Here is a 20,861-nt window from a genome sequence, read left to right as displayed (position 1 = left end):
AAAATAGATCATTTTGGAATGGAGAAAGACTTTCTAATGATGACTCAAAATCCAGAAGCCAAAAAAAAAAAGAGAAGTTTACGGATAAATTTGATTATAAGAAGTCCAAGAAGCAACATGAACATAGTTAACAAACCACAGATTATGGAAAAAAAGTATTTGCCACACTTACTGCTGACAATAATGTCTCTCTTGATTAGATAAAGACCAACAATGCAAAGGAAAAAGGAGCAAAAGACCAAGAGTTTAGAGCTTAACAAATGCAAATGGCACAAACATGAAAGATGCGGGGGGGGGGGGGGGGGGGGGGCGGCATCAGTCGATGGAGCAGAGCCTCTGACTTCGGCTCAGGTCCTGATCTCACGGTTTGTGGATTCGAGTCCCACATCAGGCTCTGTGCTGACAGCTCAGAGTCTGGAGCTTGCTTCCGATTATGTGTCTCCCTCTCCCTCTGCTCCTTCCCCACTCATGCCCTTTCTCGCTGTCAAAAAATAAAACATTAAAAAACAAAAAGGAGACGAAGAAAGATGCTCCACCTCTGTCAGGATTAGAGAAAACACACTCCAGCTACATGAAGACACCGTTTTCCCCTGGGTGGTTGGAATAATCGCTACCATTTGACAACACTCTCTCCTGGGGAAGCCGGAGAGAAACAGGTGCTCACGGTGTCGCTGACAGAAACTGCCCTGGGTATGGCACCGGGGAGGGCAATTTGGTGCCATCCATCAAAATTACAAATGCATGTAGCTCCTGGCACAGCCCATTTCTGAACCTTATCCTCAGACAGACTTGTCCACTTGCAGAATGACATAAAGTTATTCACCCTAGTATTGATTGTAATAACAAGAGACTAGGAACAGCCCAAAATGACAGCCATATAGAGGACTGGTTAAATAAATCATGACAACTATACAAAGGAATACTGTGCTTCTGTAAAAGAAAAAAAAAAAGGAGGAGGAAACCATATGCACATAGAAAAAAATCATGTTAAGTGAAAAAAGCAAGGTGTAGGATAGTGTATGTGGTGTTCTGTATAAAAGGAGATCTGGTGATATAGATTCATATTTGCTTACACACACACACACACACACACACACACACACACACACACCCCACCTCCAAGGTCTGGAAGAAGAGACAACAAACCAGCAATCATGCTTACCTACCTATAACGAGGTAGGGAGCCCGGTGGGTAGGTGACGGAATGGAGATGTAATGGTATATATAATATTAACCTTCTTGATTTTGAACCGTGTCAAGTATTACCTAATTCAAAATTTAAATCAACTACTTGTTTTGAAAAACTAAATACTTGGATCTGATTTTTATTATTATTAATTTTTTTTCTCCTATGTTCTGGGGAACTAATCAGTGGTCACTTCTTGCAGCCACTGTCCTGCTTTTATGGGTTCTGTCCACCTTGAGACTATACAGGCCTTTTCCTCCCACTGGGGCGGAGACTGTTTAAGGCAAATGAGGTCAGACCAAATAGGGAAATGGAAATTACCTTTAGGTTTCTGTGCAGAGACTTTGCAACAGCTATTTTTAACCATTTGAAGGCTCGCTATTCAGGCAGCTTTTTGGGCTCTTTTCCCAATCCCTGCCACACTTTGGACGGGATGTGGACCAGAACGGGAAACGGGAGTGGATAAAAAGAGGCCAACGCAGGAGATGGCTGTCTGGCCTGGCTTCCCTGTTGCATTCGCAGCCTGGTAGAGGAGGGCAGGGCCCCTGTCCTCTGCGGGGCTTTTTATAGAGCAGCAAGAGGACAGAACTGGGTCAGGAGGCTGCTGCCAATGCTCCTGGGATAAAGAAGGAGGGAGGAGAGGGGAGAGTGGGCTGGTGGTCTTCAAGCCCTGTCAACAGAGTACAGCAGGGCGGCCCACATAAGGAACAGGAGAGATTTGAGGACAGGATGTCTATCCGGCCCACTCCCCATCATGGATTGATGAGCGCAGCACAGTGTGAAGGGGCCACGCTCCGGACTCGGACTGCCATGTGGCTGTCCCCGCTCAGCCATCCCCACGGAGTAGACCAGACAAGCAACTTCCCAGAGCCTCTCTCTCCTCATCCTCTGGATGGGGTAATATATCACGTCCACTGAACATTTCACAAATGCTACCTCATTACCTCTTCAGGACAACCCCATGACACTGAACTATCACTGGACCCACTCTTCGAGGAGGACATCCAGGCTCAGAGGGCTTTGTTAAGTTGCTCAAGGCCACACAACCAGGAACAGGACAAGCTCCAGCAGAACCTGTCTCTCTCTGAGCCAAGGTCTGTCTTTCTCTTGCTACTACACTGTCAAAAAAGGCAAGTAAAAGATGCACTTCATAATCAGGCGGATTCTGTTAATACTTACAGCTTCCCAAGATTGTTCTCAACTTGTAGATCTAAATGAAAGTCACTGTGCTCCCCCCCCCCCCCCCCCCCCCCACCGAGCTTCGGGCACTCAGAAGCAGAGAAGAAACAAGAGATCCTGAGCACCTCGTGACAAAGTACATCCTCCCAGGAACTAAAACACATCTCTCATAAGACCACGTCCACATCTAGGGCCAGGAGCATAAATTAGAATAAATCATGGCCACCCAGCGATGGCATCACTTCCGGGGAGAACACAGAATGGAGATGTGCATTATCTCTGTGGTGTCCATGAGATGCTGACAACTTTCAATGTGTTACAGTCAAAACCACATTGTATTTATAACAGACTGGGCATGAATATGAGGCGTTTATGTGACATCCAATGTCCTCTCCAAGATTAGATCTTTGAATCTGAAGCTATACAGAGGGGTTTCTCGTTCAGTTTTAACTTTGGCATGTTGAAAACAGATTAAAAATTGAGGACCTGAGTACATAAAAAGAGATCTTAGGAAGAAATTACATTTCTGGTGTCAGCAGTGACCACTTTTCCCTACAAGGCAAAATTACATCATAGAGCTTAAAAAAGATAGATCACAGAGTTTCTCATTCATCTTCCTCAATTCCCTTGTAACGTACCTTCTCAGATCTCATAAGTGTACTTGATTAGAGTGGATGGGTATCTAAAATTTCATCTCAATACTTAGCCTCAACCATGGGAGAGAAATCATTCCATGTAAAAATTCTTACTGTAAATTCTATAAATTGCTTCATTGAAAGTAATAAGGGACTACTCACCACAGGATACTGATTACTGAATTATCTTAATTGGCAATATTAAAATATTACCATATTAAGTGGAGTTTACCTTCTATAAGCCACATAGAAATATTACAATAGGTGGTAATGTGGGGTGATTAAGATCGCGTGATCAGGACTTCTCAAGATTTATTACAGATCATTACAGAACAATAATTCTTCCCAGCATTCAAGCTACCTAGAACTCATGTGCTTTCGTTTTTGAAAAATTTCACTCTTAGGGAAAAACACATGCTGTATCCCCATTTGCTCATTTCTCTCTCCCCTTCCTACTCTTCTTCCTTATTTATACATTTAGGTTTCTAAAAGCTATCTTTCACTTGTAAGGCTAAATGCATGCATTTTTTTTTTTAAAGCTCTAAAACATGCAAGCATCTGAAATTCTGGAAAGATAATGGATGCAACTGACATACAGACAAACCGACATAGAAAATTCCCAGTATGTCCCGTTCTAGAAATAAAACCGCCCCCCCCCCAGATGGCCAAATAAAGCAAAGCAGGCACACACAGGTCATACTTTCATTGCTACCAGCTACCCCACACTCTGTGTTGGTATTTACAATCCTTCCTTTTGGGAGCTGGGGTAGGACAGGTAAGTTGCAGCATTGTGGGGTCTAGAGGACTTTAATCCCCAGGGCAACAAACAAAACTCTGGCAAGCCAGTCCCGGCCAAAGAGGCACCCCCACCCCCCTAAGCTTGACCGCCCCTCACCTGCTCCCCTTCTCTCCTCTCTCCCCAGAAGAAGGCACTTCACGGAAACGTCTGGGAAAGCCCTTGGACTTTATTTTGTTACACCCTCTAAATAGACAAAAAACAAAAGAGAACAGGTGTAGAAGACAGTACTTTCAATCGCTACCAAGAGTTCCACACCCATGTCCTCCCTCCCACTTAACACACACACACACCCATTATGGGGCCCCAGTTGGGACATTTTCAAAAGAGAAAGCTTACACACAAAGGTGACTGGTTTATCAAGGTTTGTTTGTGCTTCTAGTTAATTAATATAAAATGGGAACTTTGCTCTTAAAAGCGGTCTTCACTTGTTAGAAACCTTTATCACTCCTGGTGTTAATGGTAGAAGATATCCCAAGTCCAATCACTACTGGATTTTCCCATTCACGTATCTAACCTTCCACCTTGACACGAAGCTTTGGCCAAGAGGATCGTTTGAAACACCTCTGACATAAACAGAACTCAGCCGGAACGTACTGGGGGGTTATGTGAACCTGCCATCCGCCACCCACGTATGTGAATGTGGTGTTGTTAGATCAATCTGGGTTTTTGTCCTTTCTTCATTCATTCCTCTCATCTCAGGACAGTTTCCTGACTCACAACCCAGATTGGAGAACATGTGGGAGAGGCAACTCAGAGCAGGTGGGGCAGTCATCAAGTTACTACCACATACGATGTCCCGTATTTAGTTTCCCATTAGAACTTAAGTATCTGCAGCATCTGAGTCTTGCTTCTGGCATTTGAAAGATACACTTTTGCCACACAAGAAGGTGTTGACTTGATTACATTTAATCCCCTAACTACCTGGGCTGCAGGATTTCACAACAGAATGACGCCTATTCTTTCCAAACTCTTGATAGAAGAGCAAAGACAAACTTGCTTAATAGTGAGGTTCTCTTTCTTTGGAAGTTCTGCTGAATCCCACGTAGAACTCTAAATTCAGGTATGTAATTCCAAAGAACATTTGAGGGCTTCTGATTTACTTCTTGTTTTTATTTCCAGACATGAACATCCTTGAATACGTGTTAGGTTTCTTTTCTCCTTTGTTTTTTTTTAATGTTTATTTATTTTTTTATTTTGAGAGAGAGAGAGAGAGAGCACGAGAGCGAGCAGGAAGGAGCGGGGGGGGGGGGTAAGAAGCAGGGGGCCGGGGGGGGGGAAGGGAGAGGGGGAGGGAGTGGGGGGGGGGGAGAGAGAGAGAGAGAGAGAGAGAGAGAGAGAGAGAGAGAGAGAGAATCCCAAGCATGCTCAGCCCTAAACAGATGTGGGGCTTGATCCCACAGACCACACGAGATCACGACCTGAGCTGAAACCAGGAGTCAGATGCTCAACCGACTGAGCCACTCAGGCACCCCTTTCTTCTCCGTTAATACAAACTTTTATTTATTTTGATAATTATTGGCTTCTATATTGGATACAAGGGCTTGCCACAGGAACCAAAATTTGGAGAAGTCCCAGGTTGGGAACAGGACTAAAAAGTGGGGGTTGGGGGGAGCAGTGTGCTGTAATTCAGAACTTATCTCCCTCTATTGAGACCATTCTGGAACTGCAACTGTCCTCAAAACATCACGAACATACTCAGTGCAGCGATGAACATTAACTGAGGAAATCACGAGTGTGTTGGAGTGTTTTTGCAAATCTTCATAGAAACTTGAAATTTGCAGCTTTCTAAAATATTTAGACTTCTTCTCAACCCTTAGCCCTACTCTGAATTCTGCCAGATTCACTCTTTCGGGAATTTTGGAGCAGAGCCGGCGATCTCCGCAGCTTTTCCTCACACACAATCACAGGCGCTTCTAACTACCACCCGTAAACTGACAACACTTCACTGAGAAGCAAATGCCATAAAACCAATAACTAATATCTCGAATAATCGAGGGGGCCACCTGGGCAAACCCAAAGAACAGACACAGTCAACCCTGGGAGAGAGGACACTTAATTCTGAGAAATCCAAAGACAGGCGTTGGTTACGTAGGAGAGACTCAACGCAGGAATCTCCCTTTCCTGAAAAGTCCACTTGCTTTAAAAATGGATGCATCCACTTCCTCCTTAACAGAACCAATCCCTTCTTTGAAGGATCATGGAGTACGTTTAAATGGCAACCTTCAGCAGTGAATCCCTCCCTGCTTTTGTCTAATGACTAAGTGTTAGCCTGTTCCAAGAGCTTCGACTGGCATCTCAGGGCCAAACTCGACAGCAGGGGGCCGGTTACTATAACAACTGACAGTTCTTGTAAATTCTGAAAAGGCCCCGAGTAGCCATTTGGGAAACAGTTATTGAGCAAAAAGTTGCCTGGGATCGGCAGCATTAGCTGGCACGTGACCCAGATCTCCTGGCACACAGCTGCAGGGAGAAAGAAAAAAACAGTGCCCACCTCAAGGAACAGCTGGGGACCTCAGAAGGCTCCCCACCCCCGTGCCTTTTAGCATCTCAGAGCAAGACAGTTTAGCGCCACCGTATCTTAAACTCAAGCCCTCCGAGGCGAGCCGTATTCTGGCATCATGCAATGCACGTTAGCTCTCCCCACTGGCTTAACACATCGTCAGGATCTGCAGGGTTGAACTGTAAAAATTATTCCTAATGATTAAAAAAAAAAAATAGTCTTGAAATACGGCCACAGACGCAGGTCCCAGGAAGGGATGAGTGGCAGGGGCAATCGACAGTTTCAAAAGCAAAAGGGATGCCTGGAATACCAGCGGTCCCATGAGCAGCCTGTTTGCAGAAAAGACCAAGGTGATCCCACAAAGCCACCATAAAACCTGAGTTGCAAACCTGGATTTTTCTAGACTGGAGAAAAGAATATAAACCTGCTTTTCATTCCTATTCCCTTCCGCACACAAGCCACGTAAGAGCATCTTGGACTGACCCAGTGCCATTGTACATGCCAAATCCCCTGGAAAAGAATCTGATTCCACCCACAAAAGTAGACTTTATTTTGCATGGATGAAAGGCAATTTGACAGCATTTTCCCTCTGGCAGTACTGATCATGCCATGACCGAGTGCCTCTATGTCCGCTCGGACACAGAGCTCTGCCCCAAGCATTTGTGGCTTTTCTCTGTTCTGTGAAAATCACAGCTCTACATCCTTCCTCCAAGGAGCCTTTCCTGGCTCTGTCTCCTTCCCACCCCACCCTGGCAGTGGTCAGAGCCCGTTCCAGAGCACATACCCTAAGTCACTACTGCAACGTGGGGGAGCCCAAATGCAGGGGGCCCAGGCAAGAGGCTGCAGGGAGGGCAGAGACAGACTGGAGAGCTGGTGGCCCTCTCCCCCCAAAGACTCCCCACTCAGCTCTATCCAGCCCACTAATGCCACAAAAGAACATGACAACAATGTTACCACATTTAACATGAGAACCCAGATAGATGGAGTTTTAAGAAATATCTTCCCATTTTCAAAACAATCCAGATTAAAAAAAATAATGTTTATTTATTTTTGAAAGAGAGAGAGAGAGAGAGAGAGAGAGAGAGTCAGTCAGAACATGAGCAGGAGAGGGGCAGAGACAGAGGGAGACACAGAATCCTAAGCAGGCTCCAGGCTCTGAGCTGTCAGCACAGAGCCCGATGCAGGGCTTGAAATCACAAGCCGTGAGATCATGACTTGAGCCGAAGTTGGATGCCCAACCAATTGAGCCATCTAGGCACCCAAAAACAATCCGGACTTCTAAAAACAGTGTATCTGCGAAATAAAACAGGTGTAGGATCCACCTGTTTTTGATCTCGATTTGGGATTACCTTTCTTTACCTGCTTATTTACCCCATTAGCCTATATGCTTTCTGAAGACTGGAACTCTGTCTCCTTGCTGGATGGCCAGTGCCTGGTACAAACTAGATGCTTAAGAAAGGTCTTTGAATGAACAAACAACAAAGGAAGGAATAAACAGGCCAGCCATAAAGGGTCTCTGGTGAACAAAAGCCAACCCTAGGTATGAGTCCCTCTAAAACATTCAAGCTCTGTGATGCCAGAAAAGTCATTCCCTTCCTGGAAGTGGTCTCCTCCCTTGGGAAGAAGGTAGATGCAGTCCTAACACCCTGGCTACCACCTGCTTCAGCTCTAGGGTTAAATAATATAGCATTTGCTTTGTAGCAACTCAACAGTTATCGGGTATGGGGATGACCCTTTGCTATCTGTGCACAGTCACATGCATGGGAGAAATCACTCTTAATGGTATCTGTCTCCTTTGTGACCTCCCTGGGATGGAGGGGGATGTATGCCTAAATCAAATCAAGTTACTGGAGAGTAAACTGGGAAGTATTGGCTGCTAGAGCAGGTGGGTAGAGAGCATGTACCCAGGCTCATGGCAGCTCTGTCATTGTTTCTGTGGGACTACAGGAGGGATCCACGTTCTAATGGGGCACATGTGGTCAGTCATTCTTTGAGCAGGAGAGGGGCATTACCACACGCCCACACTCAGTGTTCACCTGTATCTGTTTGGTGGAGCCTCCATTATGCCAACACAACCCCCTCCCACAATTAGGAATTGCATCTCCTCCCTCCTATTTTTATTTTTGATAGAGAGAGGGGGACAGAAGATCCAAAGTGGGCTCTGTGCTGACAGCAGTGAGCCTGATGTGGGGCTCGAACTCACAAATCATGAGATCATGACCTGAGCTCAAGTCGGGCGCCCAAGTGACTAAGACACCCAGTCACCCCACATCCCCTCTTATTTATTACACTGTCTTCCAAAGAACAAAGCAAAAAATCATGTCAATAAAAAAAAATTCACTTGTTTTTGCGAATAGCATTTTATAAAAGTAAATGTTTATTCATTTTTGAGAGAGAGAGAGAGAGAGAGCGCGAAGGAGCGAGCGAGCAGGGGAGGGGCAGAGAGAGAGAAAAGAGGATCTGAAGCAGACTCTGTGCTGACAGCAGCAAGCCCGATGTAGGACATGAACTCACAAACCATGAGATCATAACCTAAGCTGAAGTTGGACACTCAACCGAGCCACCCAGGTGCCCCTTGAATGGCATTCTTAATGAGGAGGGATCAACACATGGCAAAATTTCTTCAAGTGTAAAAGGTGGGCGTAAAAGAGATCTTTTAATCTGCCCGCGGTGCTAAATCAGTGTTGACTCATCTAACGCAGAATTTATAGACGACTCAACCATGTGCTCAAGGGGGACATCAATTTCTCAGATCAGAGCACACCAAACAAACAAACATGGGTCAGATGTTAATATTGCCCCTTGGAGTTTCCATTTTTTCTGCTCCAGAGTCCACGTAGTTAGCTCAGCCCTATCTGAATCTGAGAATTAACGTTGCTCTACGTTTCTGGAAAGTTCTTTAAGCTAGAATTATGATCCATAATATTGATGTTCAACTTGTCATCAAGGTAAGATAGCACTGATTAGCTGGGATAAGAAAGAACAAATAGGTTATCTGATTCAATACCAAAACTGACTCTGTTTCTCCAACCCCTGAAATTACAGTTGGTCCTGTAAAGTTTCTTCCATGTGATTCTGGCAAATCCAAACCACACGATCTTTTCAACAAGTATGTGTCATGAAAACAGGCTATGGAAGGAAGTAAATGCCTCCTGACAGGCTACTCCTCATTTAGGCAAAATAATGTAATGATTAAGCCTTTAAATTTTTTTTTTTTCATTTTTAGAGAGAGAGCACATGTGGGAGAGGGAGACGGTGAGAGAATTTTAAGCAGGCTTTATGTCCAGCACAGAGCCCAACAAGGGGCTTGATCCCACGGTGCTGGGATCATGACCTGAGCCAAAATCAAGAGTTAGAACCCACCTGACTGAGCCACTCAGGTGCCCCAAAATAAAGTGATGATTATGACAGTGGGCTATGAGATGGTGGTTCAAATCCAGAATCCACCGAAGATTAACCCTGTGACTTGGGCACGTCTACCTGATTTCACCAAGCCTTGGTTTTCTGATGTGCAAAACGTAGTAACTCCCAGGATTTGAACGCTGATTAGGGGGCAGTGTAATCTGCTTAGCACTTGTGCAGTAAGGTAAAAACTCAAAAGATTCTTGGCTCTCAAGGCCTTACGATAGCTACTGTAGAGGGGGGAGATTTGGCTCAAAGAGAAAAGAGCTACCTTCAAAGCAGTTGTCCTCTGGATTGCAGAAAAAATTTTTTTAATGATCTCGGCCAATACTCACAATCCTAAATGGACACTGACGTCTTGCTCACAATAGTTAAGCTACGCTACAGAGCAAGTTCATAAATAAACCAAGTGGTGTGCCCGAGCACAGTGACTGGACAGCCTGCACAGAGCTCTTCGCCCGGCATCTACCTCAAATTATGCAAATCAAAATGAAACCTTCCAAAAACTCCCCCTTCCTTCTGAGTGGTAGCAGCTGTGAGGCTCCCTGTCTTTTCAGGAACGTCAGCACATTGGTGCCATGTAAACAGCTTGTCTTGGGAAGACAGGGCATCGGGAGCTCTTGGAATGCGTTTCCTGACTGTTAGTAATTCAAAGGTGCATTTTGTTGCCGTCCTGAGTAGTAAGGCCAAAATGGCCCACTTCAAAAATTCTTCCACGTATTGGCTCTCCCTCATTTCTACATAAATGATTACCGCTAGGAACCATTGCCCGGTTGATATGGATTACGATATTTAAAAGGCACATACAGGGCACCGTTTTCAAAAGGCAGCAAGCTGTGCCTGTTAGTGGATTTTTCATCGGTTTCGTCTTTATTAGCTGCCCTATAACCCTGACCTTTGTTCCAAAACATTTATTTCTTCTGAACTTCACAGCGACTTCTGCATTGCTATGGATGTGGGTTCCTATAGCTCTTCAATACAGCCCTTTGCAAGGAGCATTTAACAAAGAACTGTAGCATCCTATCTCTAATATCTATCTGAGCGAACCAATATCAAAAGGTAAGTTTCTCCCACAAATCCGTGTTGCCGCCTATAAAAATACTGCTCAAAGAGACCCTAGTGGCCCTCTGGGAATCTTTTCATTGAAAAAAATTAAAAAATACAAATCAGGTCACTGCCATATTTTTTTCGTTCGGGCCAAATGTGAAATAATGAGACGAATCTGATGGTTGGCCTCCAAAGTTGTTCCTTCAAGGAAACATCCTCTTGGCCAAATGATGCCAGTGGGTCTGACTATTTAAAGATACTTCTGGCAGCACTCAAGGAATATCCATGTGCTCTCCACCTTACCATGTATCCTGGGGGCTGTGGGACTACCTCTGGCCAACGGTGAGCCAACGGTCCTGAAGGAATTCCACTTCTGGGCTATGCAATTGAGAACGAGGTGCCTCCTTGATTTTTTTTTTTTAATCCCTGCTAAGGCCCCTTGGGAAACATGTGTCCCAGAAAAAGAAGCCCCAAGTGCAAGACAGCTGCCCAGCTCCATCAGTCTACACACCGATGACCAATGAACTCTGTGTTTTAGACCACTAGGGTGTTGGAGAGTGTCTGTGGCAGCTAATGAACCTTGCTCTGATGAAGCCGGTCATGAGTTAATGAGGCTGACCACCGGGCTTCAAGAAGAGTGGGCTGGCTGAGTCATGCCTTTAACCTAGTTACTTAGGGATCTGCTCTTCTGGAATTGCTTTTAGGCCCACTGGGAGCATCCCCCAAACCCATTTCATTAACCTTTCTTTTTTGGTCCAACGTGGTTCTGTTCTCCTCAGTTGGTTCACCTACATTTATACTCTACTGAGCTCCAAACACATGACTTTGAGCCATTTCTAGGATAAATACTTGGCACTTCTGAGATCATTCCGAAGAATGAACTCTAGAAGGAAGTTCCAAAAGCTATTTTCAAGCCATGTTTTAAGCAATGACACATGACTGGAAAGTATACAGCCACACACTGATTATGTGTGAGGGACAGCATTCATTTAGATCTGTAAATCTGGTTTTGTTAAAGAACTTCTTTTCTGGCACACCAGGACCCAGAAGTGAATTTTTATTTTTCACTAAAGTCGGGGATAACACAGCTATCATTGCTTGTTTATCATGCACCAGGCCCTGGGATAACCATTTTCCAGAGCACACACCTACTCCTCACGGGAGCCCAATGGGCCCATTTCTGGACTATATTGCAGATGAAGAAATTCTCAGTTCTTCTTCCCGCTGGCACCTCTCCTAAGGGGCCTTTTCAAAAAGTTGGTTCACGGTGTTCTATTAGTTTCAGGTGTACAATATAGTGGTTGACCCTTCCTCACATCACCTGGGACTCATCATGACCAAGTGCACTTCCTAAGGGGCCTATAAATAAGCCTTCCCGCCTTCCCCCGTCGCTACCCCCCAGTGAAATTTTAATACCAATAACGTGCTGTGCTTTTGTGTACTACATGTGTATCTGTGCCTTAAAAGAGTACGTTTTTTCACCTCCCAAGAACTCATGTTCACCCACTTGGGCATAACTGAGCCCCTGCTAACAACACATGCTCTGAGGCCATGGGTCGTGAGCGGTGGATCCTGGCTCCAAATCCAGGCTGTCTGCCTCTGGGCCCAGGCCGCTCCCTCACCGCTCCCCAAGACTGCCTCTTTCTCATCTTGCCTTTCTGTAGCTGTGGTTCCTTCACGCCCTTCCATCACGCTTAGGCTAACGCACATATCCCTTCGGGCAGCACCCCAAGTGTTTCACGATCTGGCTCTCGCTGTCCCCCAACTCCAGTGACAGTGGACCCCAGATGCCTGCTTATGATCCGCCAGATTCTCTCCGGCCCCATGCCTGCTCACCTTATTCACTAGGCTTAATCTTCAAGACCCAGCCTGGGCATCAGGCCTCCATGCAGCCCTGCTTTTGTGCTCTCCTGGCACGCTGGACGTAAGCCTCCAAACGTCCTCCATAGTTGGGAGGAAAGGGGAGTGGCCCTTCTTCCAGTCTATGGCACATGCATGCATGACAGCAGAGTCCTCGCTGAGAACCCTCGGCTGGCCGGGCTGAGCTCGCATGCCTGCTTTGTTTCTCTCCTACTACCCACATGTGTATTTCTTTGCTATCCAAATCAGAATTCTCTTTTCTTAACAGACACCCCTCTCCCCCTGGTTCTAATTTCACCACTTCTTTTGAAGGTTGAGACACTGGCTGCTTCTGTCTACCTGGCACCTGCATCTGGTCACTTTCCGGGCCCTGGAGGTCCTTTGGGAAAACACCCATTGTCCAGTTTTGTGCATGTGATTCCGATGGCAGAGACCTCACTTCTGGGCTTTACAGTTCATTTAAGAGCCAGGCCTGACAAAAGTCCTTAACGCCTCCAGCAGGTTCAAGGGGTGAACAAATGACCTGAGTCAGTTCTAAGAGACACCATGTTGGGGCTGAGATGGAACACTTAAGGGAATTTCTCTTCCCTTCCACGGGGATGGGAGGGTGTATGTCTCCTGTGGCCCAGAGGCCACCATGTGGAAACAGAGGGCCTCAGAGAAAAGCCCACACGAGGAGAGCAAATCTGAGACAAGAGGGAGAGAAACACAGGCACACAACACAAGCTGAGCCCTGCTGTTCTGTCTGGTTCCTTCTCGCCAATCTAGCGGGGCCTTGTGCGCCAAACTTTTCAATTCCGTGAATCAACGGATTTTTTCCCTGTGAGCGTAAGGCTGCTTGAAATTGGTTTTTGTCAAGTCCAACACTGTGGATGCTGCTGCTGCTCACTGCTCGGCCTGTAGCGGGCACTCAACCAACACTGGCTCCTCTACCTTCCCTGGCCAAAGACAGCAGGGGACGCTCAACAGGAAGGCGCTGGCACAACAGGCCCACTGACCCCACCTCCCGTGGATTTGGCCGAACGTCAGTTGTGCTAAGCTATCATGGGATGTATGTGTGAGACATGCATCTTAGTGGTTCAAGAAGGTTATGGCTTCTAATGTTTATTTATTTTTGACAGAAAGAGAGAGAGAGAATGAGCAGGGGAGGGGCAGAGAGAGAGGGAGACACAGAATCCGAAGCAGGCTCCAGGCTCCGAGCGGTCTCAGCAGAGAGCCTGACGCGGGGCTGGAACCCATAAGCCGCAAGATCATGACCTGAGCCGACGTCGGACTGAGCCACCCGGGTGCCCCGAGGAAGGTTATGGATTCTAGAATGAAAATGCCCTGTATTCAAAACCAGGGTTCACCCCACTTCCTCCAGGACTCTGGGCCAGTCGCTTGACCTCCCCGAATTCCCAGTCCCTGACTTTTTAAGTGGGATAACAGTACCTGCCCTAAGATTTCTTTGGAGAATCACCTAAGACGGTGCCCCCCAAGTGCTCGGCATGGTTCCTGGCACTAAAAGGGGACTCGGAAAACCTTAGCCAGCACTCGTGGAGAAAAAGAAATCAGAGACCTCAGCTTTCATCCTGGATGCATTCAACTGCAGGGTCCACGACTCCGAGTGACCACACTCAGGGACCAGAACAAGAGCTGCAAACGGTCAGTCCCTCGGTGCAGAAACTGCCACCACACTGAGCCGGCTGGAACCCCTGGGTGCCAGGCCTGTCACTGAGGAACTGATCCAGAAGGTGTTGATCTGCCTCAATGCTCCACTTACGTCAAGTCAGCTTGCCAATCACCCGCTCTCACTGTGCCTCAAAAGGCAGAAAAGCAACACTGTCAAAACCGCATTGCCGGCAGGAAATGCCTGTCTCTTCCGCATTGACCCATTTTCGGTGTGAGCTCCCCAATGCTTCCTTCTTTCACATGAATAAAACACAAAAAAGTTGGGACAGAAAACAGGTCCTGGTCTCCTCTAGGCTGTTCTCCTGCTTAGCCGACTCATCCGTTCTAATGCTAACTCAATGTTACTTTCCTTCATCTCTAAGAATTTTTCTCCGTCGCATTCACTTTTGTATACGGGCACTCAGAGTCTAGCAAAAGATCACGTGCGCAGTCTGCTCAAGTTTAAACTTCTGGTTACTTTTTTTAAAATCTTGTTTTTTTTGTTGTTTTTTTTTTCTTTTTCAACGTTTATTTATTTTTGGGACAGAGAGAGACAGAGCATGAACGGGGGAGGGGCAGAGAGAGAGGGAGACACAGAATCGGAAACAGGCTCCAGGCTCTGAGCCATCAGCCCAGAGCCTGACGCGGGGCTTGAACTCACGGACCGCGAGAGCGTAACCTGGCTGAAGTTGGACGCTTAACCGACTGCGCCACCCAGGCGCCCCTTGTTTTTTTTTTTAATGTTATTTTTGAGGGGGAGACAGGGAGGGGGAGGGGGGAGAGGGGGAGAGCATGAGTAGGGGAGGGGCAGAGAGAGAAGATCTGTGCTATCAGCAAAGCCCAAGGCGGGGCTCGAACTCATGAACTGCAAGATCATGACCTGAGCCGAAGTCAGATGCTTAACTGCCTGAGCCACCCAGGTGCCCCACTTCTGGTTAATCTAGCTTTCAATACATACACATATAGAAGGAAGACCTAATTTTTATACACAAATCGTTATTATTCAATACGTTTTCTATTCAGACTGAGTTTTTCTAAGGAGTATTATCCTTTTCTGATGGGAAAATGCATCTTGAATGGAAGGCTGTAAAGCTGTCTTTACCCGATTATACAGTCCTTTCCTCCACGTAGCTTGTAGTGTGGACCTGTGTGTTTTGGCTGGCCCGGTTCCCTTGCAGGCTTGGCCACATATCCCATGGCCTTTCTTGGTCACAGTGATCTATTCTCAGCAGGAGGGAGTGGTGCATAGGACCAAGACGGGCCAATCTCAAGCAGCCCTGAAGTTTTTGCTACAAGTGCTCAGCACGGGAACCGTTTCACACTGCAGCTGGTATACAACGGTCACCGGCGTGGGGCAGCCGTGCACCGTCTCCGCGCCTCCGTGGGGAGGGTGTGCAACTCAAACCACACAGTCCTGAGCACGGCCAAGACAGGAGTGCGCACATCTTTTGTTACTTCTACATACGCAGACCCGTGTTCGGCAGCTTCCAATATACCAGTGGGCTCCAGACCAGTGTGTGTTTGCAAACCACTTGTCCTAGAGAAAGAGCAACGTGGAGGTGGGGCTAGCGTTCCGGGGCTTATCCCTGACACCATGAAATTTGTGATCCAGCAGGTCTGCAGAACTAAGAGTGTTATAGGTGCCATCAGACACTCAAGGAAGCTGGAGATGAATCCTTATCTCCTGGTTCTACTGAATTAGAACATACAGCCTATCTGCATTGCTACCCTCATCACCTCCTTCTGGACTAGTTCAATCAGTCTCTCAGATGGTCTCTTTGCTTCTGCCCCTGATCCTCTCCAAGCTTTTTGCAACATAGCAGCTAAGTAATCCAGAAGTTAGATCATAACACCCTTCTGCAGCAAATCCTACTTATCTCAGGGTGAAAGGCAATGTATTCAGAATAACCCACAAGGCTGTACTTGACAGGACTCCCCTCTACCCCATTTCTTCCTGATGCCCTCTCCGACCACTCTCCCCCATGCTCACGTGCTCTGGCCACACTGACCTCTTAGCTATTCCTGAAAAATATCAGGCACATTCCTGCCTCAGGGCCTTTGCACATGCTGTTTCCTCCACTTGCAACTTGCCCTACATGGAGCCCATTTGAGTGTCTTTGGATCTTAGTCCCTTTTAGATCTTAGCTGAAATATCCCTTGCCACTTAGGGCTTCTTTAACTACTCTGAACACTCACCATCAATCCCAGAATGCCTCCCCTCTTTCCAGATTTAGTTTTCTCCTTTACGCACTGGACACCGTCTTAAGTATCCTAGATTTTACTTATGGGCTTTGTTTATGGTCTGTCTCCCCCACTAAAAAGTAACCTCCGGGAGAGAAGAATGTCTGGCACAGAACAGGAGCTCAAAATTAATTGCAGGAAAGGCAAGAAGGAAGCAAGGGATGGAAACAGGACGCCTGCTCATCATGGAGGAAGCTTGTTCAAGGCCAGAAGCCTCCTACACTAGTCTGAAAGGTTAAGGTAGCCAGGCCAACCTACCTTGCTCAGTTAAGCTGGCTTGGAGAAGGTAGCTGAAAAATGCACAACTGTTAAGCAGAAGCTGCAAGAAGGCTTCCCAGGGGAAGTAGTGTGAACTAGTTCAAGGACAACGATAATACAGGGAGGACTTAAAATCAGCCGTTTTTATATTCCATGTATTAAATGCCACGGAATATGCTAAAGGTTTCCCTACCACCGGATTTTCAGCAAAAGGCTGTGACAAAAATTTTCAGGTCAAGGAAGGTCATTAGGTAGATACAGCAAAGTGAAACATGGCCCCTGAGAAGCTGGAAACGCTACGAACCTCATTAACTCATTTCCCATGAACTAAAACTTGAGGTGGAAATGGGATTTCAATCTAGCAAATACCAACGCTGGGATCCGAACCCAGATCTGCCGGATTCCCAATCGAAAGCTCCTGTGGCGCTAAATCTCAAGCTCATCCTAAGTGCCTTGATCTCAGAAGAGGCTCCAGCCCAGCAGCTGCTTCCAGATAGAGCGGATCCCCCCGATGGTGACCCCAGCAACACTCCAGCTGCCTCACCTTACTGAATGAGAAGCCACGGGCTCCCCTCCCCGGGCAGCGTACTTGCGGCAGAACCCAGCCCACACTTCCCCTCTGTGGGTGCAGCCTGGCTTACTCACCTCCAATAAACTAGCACAGCAATGAGAAGGATGAGGCACACGAAGGTCAAGGCTGATACCACAATCAGAGGGATGATCCACTCCATCCTCCCTGGAGAAGGACGGCTTATCATTCCAGAAGTGTTCTTTTCTGCTGCAAAGAGAAACCATGGCAGTTAGAGGAGGGGCTGGTGGAGACGGGGAACAGGGAGCCAGAACAAGATACGGAGCTCTGTTCCAGTTTGGGGTGGTTTCCAGAGGACGGAGTTGCCTGCTTCGGCTACCCTAGGATAAGAGTGGTCACCTGTAGCTGGCACCACTTCCTACCAAGTCCCAACCCAAAAGGCGCTTTTTCTGGCACTACCTGTGGGACGGACTCGCGGGTAGAGGTCAAGGTGTTCTGACACAGAGCTGTGTAAAAGACACACATCCAGCCTCACTCCGAGAGCATGGTGACCCACAGCAGCATTTGGATACACCGAAGAAAGGTGCTCCAGTCTGAAGGCAGCATCGCACTTGCCTCTAGAAAGGGACCAGGGCTGGGGGAGGTGGCCGAGAGCCTCTCAGGGTCCAAACTGCCAGGGCCAGAGGGGTTTTACTAAGATAAGCAGCTACAGCAACAATGGTTATATTCTTCACCTGCTCAGCACCCATCACCGCTTCCTCTAGTACCTGTACCCCATTCTGTTTTGCCAAACCACCTGTCCCTGAAAGATAGAGTCATAGTGGGACAACCAACCAAGCATGGGACTCCCAGTCTCCCAGGCAAGGGGGGCGACTGGGCATGGAACTCCAGGCAGAGCAACAGCTCTCACCCTGGAGTCCCAGCCCACGACTCACGAGACTGAATTACAGAACAATCCAGCAGGAACACCCAGAGGCCACCTACCCAGCAGTTCCTGCCACCCGGATCCCCCGAGATCCCGTTTCTCCAGGTTCTCCTCTTATCCCCATCCTTCTAAAAGTTCAAGGACAAGTGGGGATAGGAAGCCATGCCTCGCTCTGGTCCCAGAACACATCTGCCTCTGAAGAGCAGCCCGTCTAGGGGTTCAAAGGAAAGTCTGAAATGACGTAGGATTTTCTCTGGTCCACAGATACCTCTTACCCAAGCAGCTCTTTCCGCTGGCTCTTGCAGGCCCCGGAGGATCTTCACAAGTCCCCAGGAGGCTCCGGAAGAAACCTACTCTCCTTTAGACCGTGGGGGAGATGCCTGGAAATCTCCAGGTGGCGCAAATGGAGCTCAGATGCCACGTGGGGCTGGGAAGAGCAGGGGTGCCTGCAGCCAATCATGGGAGGCAGGTGGCGAGAAAGCAAAGGTTAACTGTGATCGCAGGGAGAAGCCCCTGGAAAAATCTACAGCTGGCTGCAGGCTGACTTGTTCTCAGCAAGGATCCTTCTGCTCTGCAAAAAGTAGGCCAGCGTTCAGCCAGCCCAGAGTGTCCCTCTGCAGGGTGGCTTAAATGCAGGGCTCATCAGGCTGGGTTTCCAAGTCATAGAAGGTGGGCTGCCCAGGAAAGAAGGAATTGGCCCTGGGACCAGATTTATAAAGAGGCAAGTCTCCTGAGTAATGAAGACGCATGTTAGCGAGCTTTTCACTGGCTTCCTCTGGTTTACTTTGATTCCCTCTTTTGTTTCCCGCACGGGCCTGTCAACACGCAGGGCCAGCCTGATGTCAGCTCACAGGTAAGAAGACAGAGGCAGGCAGGTGAGGCGCACTGTGATGAAAAACCGTAACACGGCACTTCACGGTTTGTAAAGTATCTTCCTCACTGTGCCAGCCCATTTCTCTTGACCCCTCGCTCCACAATTTCTCGTTAGATAGCTATTTGCCAAGTCCCTAGAGTGTGCCAGACGTGGTCCTAGGGGATGGAGACACAGCAGGGTGTCACATGAAAACAGCCCAGCGCTGTGGGGCAGGCATCACGTAAAGAGGGAGAAGCAGACATAAGAACATGTAATTAGGATGAAATGGATGTGATGCTAAGGAGAGCCCAGGGGGTCTGAACAGGGGAGGAGCTGTCCTGTCTTTGGGATTCTGGAGGGGGCTCCTTGACACGGACACCTGAAGGGTGAAGGGGAGTTAGCCAGGCTGAGCCCAGGGGGAGAAGTGTGTTCTGGACCGAGAGCATGAGAACGGGGGGAACTACGATAGAGAGGCAGAGGCCACATCAGCCAGGCCCTATACGCTGAATTAGGAACAGGTTCTAGTCTCAAGAGGATTGGAAGCAGGGTTGTGAGCTGAGGCTTACAAAGATCCTATGTGCCACCCCTCCCTTGACATAAAGCTTTAATAGCAAAGCTCTGGTGAGGCTGAAAGAACCACAGTCACAAATGAGAAGAATTTTGCTGGGCTACAGCAGGGGGCAGCCCAGCCAGGCAATTATCTGGCTGATGGCCGAGAGTATCTTAAAAACCGGAAGGTCCTCTTCATGGAAAACGTGGCGGGAGGGTTGCATTACAGGCCACGTGTCCAAGTGAATTCAGTATCCTCCCTGGGAGGCCTGTGCAAACCGGGTGAACCCCCAATATCTTATTTCTCTCTGTGCCTCTTGACAAAAAAGTACCCTTTGCCTGGGCTACTACAAGGTAGGCAGGCAGGGGAGGAGGCCAAATGCTAACACCAGGTCCTGTTCATCCTGAGACACTGAAAAGGATGCTGGGCCTAAACAGCCCCTCACGCCCGTCTGTCACTGCAACACCCATTCCAGTTCCAACAGTCATTGGAAACACCAGCTCTGGGGCATCTCTGCCAACCTAAAACCAGTAAACAATGGCCACCCCAGAATTTCTCAGCCTTCTAAGTCCTGGTCTAGCTGTGAGGGTCAATGGCATATTCCGTTGCCCCAGAAATCTCATGTGTTGGTGGTTGTGTCTGTCCCTCCCTCATCCCCCACAAAGTGAGAGGGCAAGTTTGCATCATGCTGTTGGGGAGCCTCAAATCTCAGAAAAGTCTTGCCAGAGGAGAGAATGGAGGTCTGCAGAGTAGGGGTCTTGAAGTCACAGCCAGCCTGGGGCCGGGCGAGGCTCAATCTCAGCTTTCACGACTGAGTCATTCCTCTGACATTTCATAGTGCTTGCGTGAGAATTTTGTTTGAGGGGGTGGGGCAGTGACCCTCATCTGCAACACCTTGCCGGGTGAGAGACCTCTAAGAAAATGCTGTCTTGACAGCAGCTGGATTTGTCCAGGTCTCTCCCCTAAAGGCCAGGCAAAAATAAAAGTACTGCTAGACTGCCATGAGAGGCATGATAAAGTTGACTTGATTGTCCTATTTACGGGATTGCTTTGTCCTCGTGGTACCGGGTGCCCAGAGTTTCATCCCATGTGCACACAACCATGTGAAACCATGTGCCCTGTCCTCAAGAATTCCTGACTGCTCTCAGGACACCATGGCCTTCCTGCCCACCCATGACCTCCTGCCGCTCCCCACCACTGTGCTCCAGGAGCACCCATCCAACCAGGGACCATGCTGGGCCACAGTC

At 47.8% G+C, this 20,861-nt stretch overlaps 1 protein-coding gene across 1 annotated transcript in view; it reads right to left on the bottom strand.

The window, feature by feature from the left end:
- Positions 1-20,861, bottom strand: part of PTPRG (protein tyrosine phosphatase receptor type G) — a 578,709-nt gene that overhangs the window by 65,000 nt on the left and 492,848 nt on the right. Inside the window, exon 13 of the mRNA XM_047095189.1 lies at positions 17,403-17,535. Coding sequence (XP_046951145.1) covers positions 17,403-17,535 — 133 coding nt within the window. The remainder of the gene's footprint in view (positions 1-17,402; positions 17,536-20,861) is intronic.

This window comes from Lynx rufus, unplaced genomic scaffold (genome assembly GCF_022079265.1).
Source record: "Lynx rufus isolate CCGP_SWC_20201006 ecotype Redwood Valley unplaced genomic scaffold, mLynRuf1.p SCAF_4, whole genome shotgun sequence".
NCBI lineage: Eukaryota > Metazoa > Chordata > Mammalia > Carnivora > Felidae > Lynx > Lynx rufus.
This window is presented reverse-complemented; position numbering and strand designations above follow the sequence as displayed.